This window comes from Taudactylus pleione, unplaced genomic scaffold, assembly GCF_031769625.1.
Source record: "Taudactylus pleione unplaced genomic scaffold, aTauple2 ptg000150l, whole genome shotgun sequence".
NCBI classification, from domain to species: domain Eukaryota; kingdom Metazoa; phylum Chordata; class Amphibia; order Anura; family Myobatrachidae; genus Taudactylus; species Taudactylus pleione.
The window spans coordinates 376,361-390,145 of record NW_028284552.1 but is presented as its reverse complement, the minus strand read 5'-3'; the positions used below and the strand labels follow the sequence as shown (position 1 = coordinate 390,145).

General features: G+C 47.6%; 1 protein-coding gene across 5 annotated transcripts in view; it reads left to right on the top strand.

The window, feature by feature from the left end:
- The window catches only part of EZH2 (enhancer of zeste 2 polycomb repressive complex 2 subunit), an 85,601-nt gene that overhangs the window by 32,105 nt on the left and 39,711 nt on the right, over positions 1 to 13,785 (top strand). For 3 of the 5 annotated variants that reach the window (XM_088474269.1, XM_088474266.1, XM_088474267.1), the window contains exons 5-7: positions 587 to 707; positions 10,014 to 10,166; positions 10,248 to 10,353. In XM_088474269.1, coding sequence (XP_088330395.1) covers positions 587 to 707; positions 10,014 to 10,166; positions 10,248 to 10,353 — 380 coding nt within the window. The remainder of the gene's footprint in view (positions 1 to 586; positions 708 to 10,013; positions 10,167 to 10,247; positions 10,354 to 13,785) is intronic. The other 2 variants (XM_088474270.1, XM_088474268.1) reach the window with 1 other exon arrangement.

Here is a 13,785-nt window from a genome sequence, read left to right as displayed (position 1 = left end):
TTTTTATTTAGAATGCCTTTTAGAAAACTGTTTTTCCTTTCCTGTATCTGTAAGTGTCCTGTATCTGTACGTGTCCTTGATTAAAGTATGTTATTGCACGTTCAGTTCACTTTGACTTACTGACGATGAGTTTAACAGTGACTGGGGCTAAGCCCTGAGGGCTTTGTGAAACTTCCTTTCAAACTTGGAGCTTGGCAGGAAACTCACATTAACTGGGGAAAAGTCTGCTGCGGATGAGGAGTGTCTTCATTTGCCCACTAGTCTGTGTTAATAAACTGCAATCGACTTAATGAGTTATATAGAAATCCACAATACTTGAATTAAAAGTAGATTGATTTACATTCCAGCTTTATTTATTTTTAATGGTATCTGCCCACATACCATCATGTAGTCCACAATATATATTTCTGATCCAGGAACAGCCGCCCCTATGACCGCTTTGGACATCACAGTTAATATCCCACTTTTTAATACAAAGCAACTGAACAGCTTGGGGTGCCACGACTGAGAAACTCCCCAGCTGCTTAGCTATTAAATGCTTGGGGCCTGATTTTATTACATGTAATGGTTGCCGTTGTATTTTCAGGTGGAAGACGAAACTGTATTGCATAATATTCCTTACATGGGTGATGAAGTACTGGACCAAGATGGGACTTTTATTGAGGAACTGATCAAAAACTATGATGGAAAGGTCCATGGAGACAGGGGTAAGATCAGTCATTTATTGCATCAATCTAGCTTTAAATGTTTATCTGCATTCTGCTGTTGATCAGACTGTGCTGAAAACCTGAAAGGTGATTGTGTACCAGGTTTGTGCATTGTCTGTCTATTGCTAGCATTAATTTGAAGGAGCGTACTGTATCCTAGCGTATCCCACACTACAACTGGCTCGTTGCCACTGTATCACAGCCTACTCTGGTAGAGGAAGGGTGAAGTTGAACAATTGGGTTTTCTACAGTTTGTGTCCTTGGTGGAAGTCTTTTGTCTATCTGGCTGGTAATTGCTCTTTCACAGCTGTTTGTGGACATGTTTTGTTTCCAGCCAAATCTCTTGGCAGCAGTGCAGACCTGATTCTATAATGATTGTGGGTCTGGCTTGGCCGGTGGGAACGCTGCAATATGAAGTAATGTACAGGTTGTTCTATTTGTGGCTTTGTGAAATACATATATATGCACATTTTACAAGTTTAATCTATTGTGCAATAAGGAAAGATTCAAGAAATTGGGCTGATTTGCAGTTATTTTTATTTGTCTTTGTAGTACAACTTGCACCTTTTAATAGTCACGTGTAAAGGAGGAAAATATACCCTAATCAGCTAAGGGTATTTTTAAGTGTTGATCAATTCAAAAAAAAATAATAATAATGTGAATATTAGTAAGGATCTATATTTACTTAAATGTAATATGTCTGTATGTATGTCTGTGTGTGTGTATGTATATATATATATATATATATATATATATATATACACTCGAGTATAAGCCGAGTTTTTCAGCACATTTTTTGTGCTGAAAAAACCCCCCTCGCCTTATACTCGAGTGATGCTCCAGGACCAGGGCCGGTTCTCCCATTACGCAGCTGAGTAGGGCGCACATATCGGAGGGCGCCTCACTCAGCTGCGTACCATGCGGGCCGCGGTGCAGACTGTGTCTCTGTGACACAGCTGCACCTCGTGTGTAGCGCTGACCGGACGGAGTTCGGCCAGCACTACACAGTGCCAAATACACAGCCGCCGGCAATGGCAGCTGTGTGTTTGTTGTAATTAGCAGCCGATGAGAGTCTGTCAGACTCTCATCGGCTGCTGCTGCTCCCACTGCGGGAGCCATCTTCCGGCTCCTGCAGTGGGTAATGGGAGAAACGTCATGACGTCTCTCCCATAATGCAAAGCGGCCGGAGGAGCCGGAAGCAACGTCGGGACCAGGAGCGGGGTTTCAGGTAAGTGTTTTTTTTTTTTATTACTGGCACCTCTTTCTCTACTGGGGGGGACTACTACTGGGGGCAGTACCAGGGGGGGGATTACTACTGGGGGCACTACCGGGGGGGGGGCTACTACTGGTGGGACTAACAAGGGGGGATATTACTACTGGGGGCACTACCAGGGGTGATTACTGCTGGGGGCAGTACCAGGGGGGATTACTGCCAGTAGCTGCTGCATTTCCCTCCCTAGGCTTATACTCGAGTCAATAAGTTTTTCCAGTTTTTTGTGGTAAAATTAGGTACCTCTGCTTATATTCGGGTCGACTTATACTCAAGTATATAATGTGTGTATGTATATGTTAGTTTTATATATTTATAATCTATATACACAAGCTTGCGCACTCAAATCGTTGAAATCCACAGCGGGTACATGATCATATCGCATGAATAATACCAAATGTCCATAAAAGACGGTCAGCACACCTTGTTTATATGCAAAAAACTAATTTTATGTCAAGAACAACCACATATTGTGTAATTCATCAGCCAATAATGAACATTTTCAGCCAGAGCAAAAAAGTAACTAGCTAGGTTTAAGTGCGCGTTATGTCTTGCGGTCAGTGGACCGCACACAGTAGATTCTGGGCGTGCAACCTCTGACGGGACTATGCGGCCAGCCGAGAGACAGCATATTACGGACACAGGTGAGCAATCAGGTGAAGGTGGGAGATGTGAATGGGGGAGGTGACGAGCTTCCAAGGTGAGTATTTGAGGCTGTTACAACCTCAGTATCAGAGCGCTGCCCTTGGAAGAAGGTGCCTGTGAGCACCGAAATGACTGTCGTCGTGCTGCTGATTCTCAGTCTATATGCCAACATGATAAGTGTCGGTTACTATACTGATGCACTTTATTTGCACGTTTGCACTTTCTTGCTCTGGCTGGAAATGTTCATTATTGACTGATGGATTACACAATATGTTGTTGTTCTTGAGATAAAATTTGTTTTTCTACTTCAGGGTCCATAGGGTATCCACAGGATACCTTGGGGTATAGGTGTGACGTCAGTCGCTGGGCACCATAGAGTTAAGCTTTTCAGCCTCCCAGGATGCACTAGGGTCCCCCTCCCACACCCCGCCCCCGAGCCAAGGCACCCCAGTTTAGTTTGGTGCCCAGCCGGAGTCGGGTGCACCTGTCGGAGTGGGGGCTAGAAGAGCCCCTGAAGCTTTCTTCATTGCAGCTGTGGCTGCACATCTGGTTGTACAGCATGGACAGTCAGTCCTGACGTCCATGCTGTCTTCCCTACACCCACGCCGGTACCGATCCGGGGATGCTGGTGAGCATCTGGGGTCACAGCTAGTGGTGACCCCAGATGTTCCGGACCATGGCCGGATCCAAGGGGGACAAAGGTAAGCAGCGGGGTCCCGCGGTGGGTCCCCGCTGGTCACATGGTCCTAAGTCCCCAGGCAGGGGGCTCCCTGGGGACTGGCTGCAGCGTGGAGCCAGGCGACCAACCTGCGCTTTCCACTACTCCCTGGGACAGCGGACCGCAGCAGAGCGGTAGCGCTGCGGCGTCCCAGGGGTTAAATGCATGCCAGGGGAGCGCGCCTTCCCTGCCTCACAGCCGGCGCCTCCCCCGCTGCACACAGCCCTCTCTGCACGCTGCCGACTGGTCCTGTGGCAGCGCTCCTCCCCCAGGCCGGCCTCCTCTCTGCTCCTCGGCGGCCATCTTCTCCAGAACGCATGGTGAACGCTGCTGGAAGCGCTGGACGGAAGCATCGTGGTCTGGGTCCCCCCGCATACCTCTCCTCCGCTGTGGTCAGGTCTGTGTATGCAGCAATGTGTCCTACCAGGCCCTGTGTCTGCGTAGTTGAGTGATCAGCGCTGTTAGTGCAGGAATTGATTTTCTTTGCATTGTATGTGACTGTGCTAGCGCTGCTGCCTGTAACTTTTCTCTAAACTGTCAGCTTTATTACTGTCCCTGTTCTTTCTGCTAAGCCCTTGCGGTGCGGTGCTGCAGGGTGGTCTCTCGCCTATTTAAGTTATAATTGGTGAGAGAGGTCACATACGTGGTGCCATCATGTCCGAAAGTGATTTTCCCCTCCGGCTACAGTGTACTACGTGTAAAGTACCGTTAGCGGACGGGGAGGGTAGCGCGGAGGGCCTTTGCCGGCACTGTTTGTCCATGGCGCGGCCTCTTACGGTTACAGCACCGGTACAGGAGCCGCCCTGGGCTTGTTTCGCTCAGGCGCTTACAGCCTTAGTGGGCCAGTTAGCTCCGCAGCCCGCGTTTACACCGATGGGTTTATCCCAGCAGTCAGTGGTGTCGTCACCCATGCAGGGTTTCCCACGACAATTGGTGGTACCCCACAGTCTCCCTATTTCCCCGCTCCTGGTTTCTCAGGAGCCAGCCTGGGTTAACTCCCTGACGAGTTCTGTACAGCACTTGTCGGATGTGTTGCAAGGGGAGTCTGTGATGCGGCCGCATAAACGGCCGGTGGCGTCTCTGTGGGCTCCTTATGAGGATGACGAGGGGACGTCTGATGATGGGGAGATTCTGGATCCTTACGATCAGGAACCTCCCCATACTAAGGACGCTGATGCTAAGTCCAAAGTCTATATTCCTGGACTTATTCGGGCGGTCCGCACAGCCTTGGTGATTGAGGACGAAGTTCCCCCAGCGGCTAAATCTAAGTATGCCTTTTTCAAAGATGTGAAGGGCGATGCCACAGTCTTTCCTCTTTCGGGTCAGTTGGTGGACCATTTAGAGGAGGCGTGGAAACAGCCTGGCAAAAGATACCAGCCGCAGAGACGTCTGGCGGTGGCTTATCCGTTCGCGGATAATTATTTTGCAAAGTGGGAATCCCCTCCACAGGTGGATTCTCACGTGACCCGTCTTGTCCGTAGTGCCACATTGCCGATGCCATCTATGTCCTCCCTTAAGGATGCTACGGACCGCAAGGTGGAGATCTGCCTGAAGTCCGCTTATTCCCTTGCAGGGGGGGCAGCGCGGCCAGCTATGGCCATTTGCTGGATTGCCAGAGCGATGGAGCGCTGGGCGGATTCATTAGAGGCTTCTTTTGATTCCGACTGTCCGGCCGAACAGGCGGAGTTGATTGGTAATCTCCGTGATTCGGCCACTTATATCAACGAGGCGGACCTAGGCATTACTACACTGGTGTCTAGAATTTCTTCAGCAGCGGTGGCTGCTCGTCGCACCTTGTGGTTGCGATCCTGGAAGGCGGACGCAGATTCCAAAAAGGGTCTGGAGGCGTTGCCGTTTACCGGAGAAGTTCTCTTCGGTCCGGATCTGGATAAGATTGTGGCCACGCTGGCGGCAGCCAAATCGGCTTGTCTCCCGTCGGCCGCTGCTCCTTCTGGTTCTGGACCATCGTCCTTTCGGTCATCTAGGGCCCAGGGCAGGCCCAAACCACAGTCGTTTCCTCGACAGGCTGGCCCTAGGAAATCGGCCAAGCCCCGGAAGCAGGCATGGAGTACCAGACGTCCGGCCCCCAAGCCAGATGACAAGCCTGCGGCCTGACGGTCCGGGCCTCCCTTTGGGGGATCCCAGGGTGGGAGGCCGCCTGCTGCAGTTCGCCCAGTGTTGGTCGTTCACTACGACAGACACTTGGGTTCTGGAGGTGGTTTCCCACCTATACGCCCTCTCCTTCCGGCACAGACCCCCGGCTCGATTCTTCACCACGGGTCTACCATCAGACCGGAACAAGGCTACGGAGCTGCGGAAGGTTTTGCACACTATGCTCCAGGCTGGAGTTATAGTGCCTGTTCCATTCTCCCAGAGGGGCCAGGGTTTCTATTCAAATCTATTTTTGGTACAGAAACCCAATGGGTCGTATCGTCCGATTCTCAACCTCAAAGCACTCAACAAGTCTTTGCGGGTTCCGAAGTTTCGGATGGAGACCCTACGGTCCATCATTCTGGCGCTGGAACCTGGGGACTACATGGTGTCATTGGACATACAGGACGCTTACCTGCATGTCCCTATTCTTTTGCGCCATCAACAGTTCCTCAGGTTTGCAATCCGCAGCGACCACTTCCAGTTTCGGGCATTACCTTTTGGCCTGGCGACAGCACCACGTGTTTTCACCAAGGTGATGGCGGTCATGGCGGCTTCTCTGCGGCTGCAGGGAGTCCGCATGTTGCCGTACTTGGACGACCTATTATTGGTGGCAGGATCTCCAGAGCTCCTGTTACGCCACTTGGACCTGACCATTGCACTGCTGCAACGGCACGGCTGGCTAATCAACTGGCAGAAGTCCACTCTAATCCCGGCTGAAATCTATCAGCAATTAGAAAGCAATCCTTCCCCTTGTCAGTGCAAAGTAATATCAGCTGGTTCAGTTTCAACTGATGGCCTATAAAAAGGTGTCTCATTACCAAGGTGTCACACAAGAAACATCTCATGATGGGTAAAAGCAAAGAGATCTCTCAAGACCTTCGCCAACTTATTGTTGCAAACCATACTGATTGCATTGGTTTATAGAAGGATTTCTAAACTTCTGAATGTTCCAGTGAGCAATGTTTGGGCCATAATCCGGAAGTGGAAAGAACATAATTTCACCATGAACTGGCTACGACCAGGTGCTCCTTGCAAGATTTCTGACAGAGGAGTGAAAAGAGTTGTCCAAGAGCCAAGGATCACTTGTGGAGAGCTTCAGAAAGACCTGGAATTAGCAGGTACAATTGTTTCAAAGAAAACAGTAAGTAATGCACTCAACCGCCATGGTCTGTATGCACGCTCACCACCCAAGACTTCATTGCTGAAGAAAAAGCATGTTGAAGCTTGTTTCAAGTTTGCTGCACAACATTTGGACAAGCCTATGAAATACTGGGTGAATATAGTCTGGTCAGATGAGATCAAAATTGAACTCTTTGGATGCCATAATACACACCATGTTTGGAGGAGAAATGGCACTGCACATCACCCTTAAAACACCATACCAAAAGTGAAGTTTGGAGGTGGGAACATCATGGTGGTGGGCTGTTTTTCAGCCTACGGTACTGGCATACTTCGTATAATTGAAGGAAGAATGAATGGAAAAATTTACCGAGACATTCTTGATAAAAATCTGCTGCCATCTACCAGGATGCTGAAGATGAAACGAGGGTGGATATTTCAGCAAGACAATGATCCCAAACACACAGCCAAGGACACTCAATTGGTTTCAGGGAAAAAAAATAAAGCTGATGACTTGAATCCAATTGAAAATCTATGGAAAGAACTAAAGATCTGAGAGCTCGCAAGCGGGTCGATGGTGCCCAAGTGCGCGTGCGCACGACGGAGGCGCCTCCGTCGTGCGTATGCGCGAGACCCGAATAACGACGACCAAGCCGTCGTTATGGGTCTCGCACCAAAGGGGGCGTGCTGTCGATGGCGATTGACAGCACGCCCCCTTTGGTGGGCGTGCCGGGGGCATGGCTGCCCAGACGGAGGCGTTCCCATGGGAACGCCTACCGTCTGGGTCCGGCCCCACTGACATCACTAGTGATGTCAGTGGGAATGCTTTTGGCTCTGATACAGCCAAAAGCACTCCTGGGCTGGCGGCAGCGAGACCCTACCGCAGGGTCTCATCGCAAGTCCGATGGTCGCGATGGTCTTGACCATCGTGACCATCATTTTGGCCGCTCGCTATAGCTGTGGGTGGTTACCCACAGCTATGCGAGCGGCCAGGAGGCCGCTCAAAAAAGGAGCAGGGATGGCCCTGATTCAGAGAGAGCGCTCTGTCAGAGCGCCCGGCTCTGAATCAGGGCCAGAGTTCATAGTAGAGGCCCACTGAACCTTCAAGATTTGAAGAATGGGCCAAAATCACACCTGAGCAATTCGTGCGACTAGTTTCTCCATACAGGAGGCGTCTTCAAGCGGTCATTACCAACAAAGGCTTTTGTATGAAGTATTACATTTCAGTAAGTGCGTTCAATACTTTTTCCCTGTGTCATTCACATTTTTACCCGGCGTCTATTCTCCGGCGGTGACCGGGTCACCGCATGTTTCTCTACCCGCGGGACACTGCGTCCCGAGGGTGAGAACGGCACCCGCAGGCTGTGAGGGCAGGGCGCTTTCTGCCCTCCTCCTGGAGGGCAGGGTGCTTTTTGCCCTCCAGAAGGAGGGCAGGGCGCCGCGCCCCACTAAAACAGCCTAGCGGGAACACTAGTATACCTGGGTCTCACTGGTTTCTGACAGTTCTGAGCTGATGGCAATGCTGGACATCTTCCGATTTCGAAGGGAAGTAAGCATGATGAATCTTTAATCTGATCCACTAAGTTTTCTTGGCCGACCACTGCGTTTACAGTTCTTAATGTTGCCTGTTTCTTTGTCCTTCTTCAAAAGAGATTGCACAGCACATCTTGAAACCCCAGTCTGCTTTGACATCTTTGCCTGGGGGTGACCTTGTTGACACATTATAAATACCTTGTGACTGTTGCTGTGCTCACAACCTCCCCTTTGTAGCAGAGTTTGGCTGTTCCTCACCCCAGTTTTAAGCTTCCTACTCAGCTGTTTCTGTTAATGACTATGGGCCTGATTCAGAGCCGGTCACTATTTGCGGTCGTTCGTTCAACAAAAAGGGGTGGCTATTCAAATGAACCATTCGCTCTTTGCGGTCTGTTGACGCCTCTGTCTGAACGAGCGAACAAAACTTGCGGTTGTAATTTTGAAAGAGACGCCCCCAGGCCGCTCGCATCATACGTCATGTCCGCTATTTATTAGATTAATCGAGTACATCGAACAGCGTATGAACTGCTCGCTATTCTTGGGGCTGGTGTTTGCTACCACAAATTTGCGAGCAGTTCTGGCTATAAAATAACCCAGTGACGTGGTCAATGACGCTCCAGTATTAATTATGCACACCCTTAAAACGCCCGTTTTGACCTTTAAGCACGCCTACGTTCTGATTTCCACTCCCCGTTTACAAGCACCTTCCCCTGTTACCACCCCTCCTCCTGTCACTCATATTAGCAGGCATTCGCTATTTAGCGAACAAAGGATTTTCGGCCGCACTGACTGGTTCGTGCATGCGTATAACGATCCGTACGCATGCGCAGTTGGGCAAACATCGCTCGGAGCGAACGAGCGGCCGCTTACGAGCGGCTCTGACTCAGGCCCTATGTTTCAACCTACATCTGAAAATGATGATCATTATCACCTGTTTGGTATGATTGGTGAATCATACACCTAACTATAATACTACAATAAAAATAAACTATTACCACCTCTCTTTTTGAAAGCATTCATACTTAGCAGCATTTTTTACACACCTGCCTAAAACTTTTGAACAGTACAGTGTGTATGTGTGTGTTATATATTGTATATTATATAAAAAGTATATGTATTTTGGGGGTTAGTTGTCTAAACTGCATGGGAGCTATTCAATTGTTTTGCGCAAGTAGCCCAGAGTCTGCATTTATCGTGTATTTCTGTTTGCACCCTCCCAAGCATTTTTGTGCAAGAAATGGAATGTCTAGGGGATATATATATATATATATATATATATATATATAAATATAATTTTCTCTAATATATATATAATCTGTCCTGAACAAATGTATCAAGTTTGCAAATGGCAAGCCAAACAGTAATTTTTAAGTATGTGGCAATACACATTATTGACAGTACTATAGCACCATCCAGATAATGGACAACATTTAATTAGCAGGACACTTTTTCTTGCAATATAATAAACATATTCTAGCTGGTGCTCCAACACCCTATGACCCTAAAATATCTTCTAGCTAATCCACCCTCTGACACGTGTCTACATGGGGCTGGTCATTAGAGTTTGTGGCACAGCATTACAGCATAATATGAGTTATTACAGCAGACTGAGCTGCCCCTTGTAGTAGATAATTATGGTTATGGCATCAGGGATTCCAGCAAATGCAGAGCTGTGGCTCCAACCACTGTAATAGGAATGTGTGGTTGGATCAGTAATAGCTTGCATCTATTTCAGCTAAATTATGGATCATCTTTAATGAATTATTTTCTTGATATTTGAAAAGTGCGAATTAATGTCCCCATAATATTGCTTTTGTACTCAAGACTGATATTTTTAATTTGAGTTCTCTGATGTATTTTTTTGCAGAGTGCGGCTTTATTAATGATGAGATATTTGTGGAGCTGGTCAATGCCCTGGGCCAGTATAGTGATTATGATGATGATGATGATGATGATGGAGATGACAATCCGGATGATGAGCAGGATGACAAAGTAAAGGATCAGGAAGACAGCATGGATGGTAAGCTGAATGAGCAATTTCTATGGGTTTTACTGTAACCACCACAGGTGTCTACAATAAAACTTTGTGACTTTTTTTTAGCAGACAAGGTGACGCAACTGCCACGCAAGTTTCCCTCTGATAAAATATTTGAAGCAATATCCTCCATGTTTCCAGATAAAGGGACGACGGAGGAACTGAAAGAAAAGTAAGACCAGTTTTGCGAATAATGTATGTAACCATATGCAGAAATGAGTAGAGATCCTTTTCTATACTGCTACACTTTTATTCTTTCTGGTAATGGGGATGTTCCTGAAATCTGTTGTACAGCAAGCAGATTATAATTGTTCTAGTAGAGTTTGTGATTTGAAAACCAACCTGATTAGTTGCCATGGGTGGAGGAGAGAGAGAACACAGCGCACACTCTGAGTACTAAGAACAATGATAGTCAAAATAATCCTGATAAACTCTACTATTGAAATGGAGTATAAGTGAGGTTCTTAGTACAAGTTTGGCCAAATTTGTGTGCCCATTCACCACTTTCCATTGTAGTTGCCATGGGTTACGGAACATTTTTACACCGATAGCTGATGTGCATTTTTCATGAATGTACCATTGATAAGAAAATGCTTTACACAGAAATAGCTGCTTTGATATTGGATGTGCTCTTTGTATAGATAGTGTAAGGCAACGCATTGGGGTTTTACTATTTTCTTTTCTTGAGTGTGTAAAAGAAAACATACTGGCATCAATTATGCAGGCAGTATTGTTTTTTTCTTTTACTTTTGCATCTCCAGTTCTGGCCTAGGCACTTACAAGTACAGATATAGTAGTTTTAATGTCACTATTAGAAGACTGGCATGTTTTTATGTTGTTAATGAATAAGCCTCATGAAATAGGTTTACATCTATTGGTTAGTGCATTCTATATAAGGGGGCTGCAACATTTGACTTCTGTATTAGGCAAAGTTCTTGTACCATTAGTGCATGTTATGCCTTTCCTTAAGAGAGCTTTGTTTTGCTTTAAATACTAAGCTAAGTACTACTGCATCCTTTCTACTGTGGTTAAAGGAATGTGAAATAAAAGATGATCAGCACTATATTAGTAAGTTGTCCTACCCATTTTGGCGAAAGCCAAGTGAACTTAATGCCTGCAGAAATGACAAAACAACTCCAGGTCACACATCACATGGCCACTCACACCAATGCCAGGTGTTGGCGCTCAGTACAGTGAGTGTACAGTAGAATGTGGGGAATACAGCAAATAATTAAAAAAAAGTGTATTTGCTGTAAAGTAAATTCTTTCATTGTATGTCAGTGGTTCTCAAACTCTGTCCTCAGGACCCCACACAGTTCACGTTTTCCAGGTCACTCAGCAGGTGCACAGGTGTATTTATTACTCACTGACACATTTTAAAAGATCCACAGGTGGAGCTAATTATTTCACTTGCAATTATGTGAGGAGACCTGGAAAACATGTACTGTTCGGGGTCCTGAGGACTGAGTTTGAGAACCTGTGGTATATGTGAAAATACTTAAGGGTTTGATCAGATGAACATCTTGTCAGCAACAAATCATGCTGCATTCCAAATGTAACAAGGACTACTTGCTGGGATAATATGGTGCAAGTATTAAGATCATTACTCTGGAGCTTGCATGTCTCTGTTGTTCATACAAGCACTAGTGTAAATCATAAATCATATCAATAAGTCTGCATAATGCACAATTTTTACATTGGTGTGTTCCTGTTACCTTACATAGCATTAGCAACAACTGTAGAAATGCTAGTCTGAGTATGCCCTTATACCAAATGTTTAAGCATTTTGATAATGGGTTTCCAAAATGTCTACCTCAATCTTTACACAAGGCAACCTCTTCAATCCGGTCATTGGTTACCTTTAGGTTTGTTTTTAGACTGCCTGCCTCTGTTGCATATCAATGTCTAATCAAGTTAGACTCATAGGTCATTCATATTGTAATTGGAATGAATGTGAAAATAGGGTTTTTGTGTTTACTGTTAAATCCCTTTCTACTTTAGTGTCCATAGAGTATCCACAGGGTACCTTGGGGTATAGGTGGATGCGGCAGTCATCCGGGCACCTCAGAGTTAAATTTTGCAGCTCCCAGGATGCACTGGGATCCCTCTCCTATACCCTGCCCCCGAGCCAAGGCACCTTCAGTTCGTAGGTGCCCGGCTCGGAGTCGGGTAACTCTGAGAGTGGGGCTGTTCTACACAGCCCCTGAAGATTTTGGAGGCAGCAGACGCTGCAAACTTCAGAGCGGATAGCATGGACAGTCCTATAGGATGCCCATGCTATCGCTTCTTCACCCCGCCGGGCCAGGACGCCGGTACTGATCCGGGGATTCCGGGGTCTCAGCTAGCGGGGACCCCGGAGGATCCCCGGACTGTGTACGGGGGTCGCAGGTAAGTAGTGGGTTCCCGCTGTGGTCACAGTCAATTTGTCTCCAGTGTAGGGGGCTCCCTGGGGACGGCCTACAGCGGGGACTGGCACGGAGTCCCGGCGCCCACTGGACCCGGGGGTTAATCACAGGCCAGGGGAGTGCGCCTTCCCTATCTTATAGCCGGCACCTCCCCCGCTGCACAGCGCCTTTCCACAGCAGTCTGGCGGGCTGTGTCAGCGCTTCTCTCCCAGACCCGCCCCCCACAACCCCTTCAGCTCCTCGGCGCCCATTTTATCAATGTGCAGACGCTGAATGCTGTTTCAGGGCAGCATCTGGGTCCGGGTCCCCCTGCATACCTCTCCTCCGTTGGCAGGTCAGTGTATGCTGCACTATATTCTACCAGACTCTGCGTCTGTGTAGTTGATCTTAGTGCGGGTGTTTTTTTTTTTTTTTTCTTTTATATTGTATGTGAATATGCTAGTGGTGTCTGACTGTGTCTTTTATTAACTAACTGTTAGCCATTTACTATCCCTGTTTTTCTCTGTCAGGGTGCAATGTTACCTCACAGTTAATATTGTGTTTCCTGTGTGGTGTGTCACATACGTCATCTACACTCTCATTACTATGTTGGGAGTATGGACTCTGCACTATATGATGTCCCTGTCTCCCTTTTCTGTGTACAGTGCAGAGGGAGGATTGGAGAGGTGTAGTCACTGACCGCTTAAGGTAGCTGTCGCTGCGCAAGGATATGCCCCCCCCCTACGTTCGCCAGTTGGGGTTCTCGCAGCAGGCGGTAGTCCCATCTCCCATACAGGGGTTCCCCTCGGCTGATGATGGTGCCTCTGTGCATCCCTCAGCTGTTACCGCCACACAGTCTCCCCGGAGCCTGTTTGGGGGGGAACTCTCCATCACTCTGCAGAACCTGTCGGACATTTTATAGGGGGAATCTCCGCTGCGGACGTCTACATGGTCTTTACTGTCATCCCAGTCTACTCATTCTGATTATGATGTGACATCAGTTGATGGTGAGTTTCCTGACTTGTCTGACTCTGAGCCCCCTCCTTAGGAGGCTGAGTCTTTGTCATAGATTTCCCACTTAGGTAGTCCTGGCCTAATAACCCTTTTTTTCTAAGGATATTAAGGGTGACACCACAGTATTTCCTCTCTGGTTAATTAATGGATCGTTTGGAGGCAGCGTGGAAATTGCCTGGCACAGGGTTCCAGTCTCACAGGCGCCT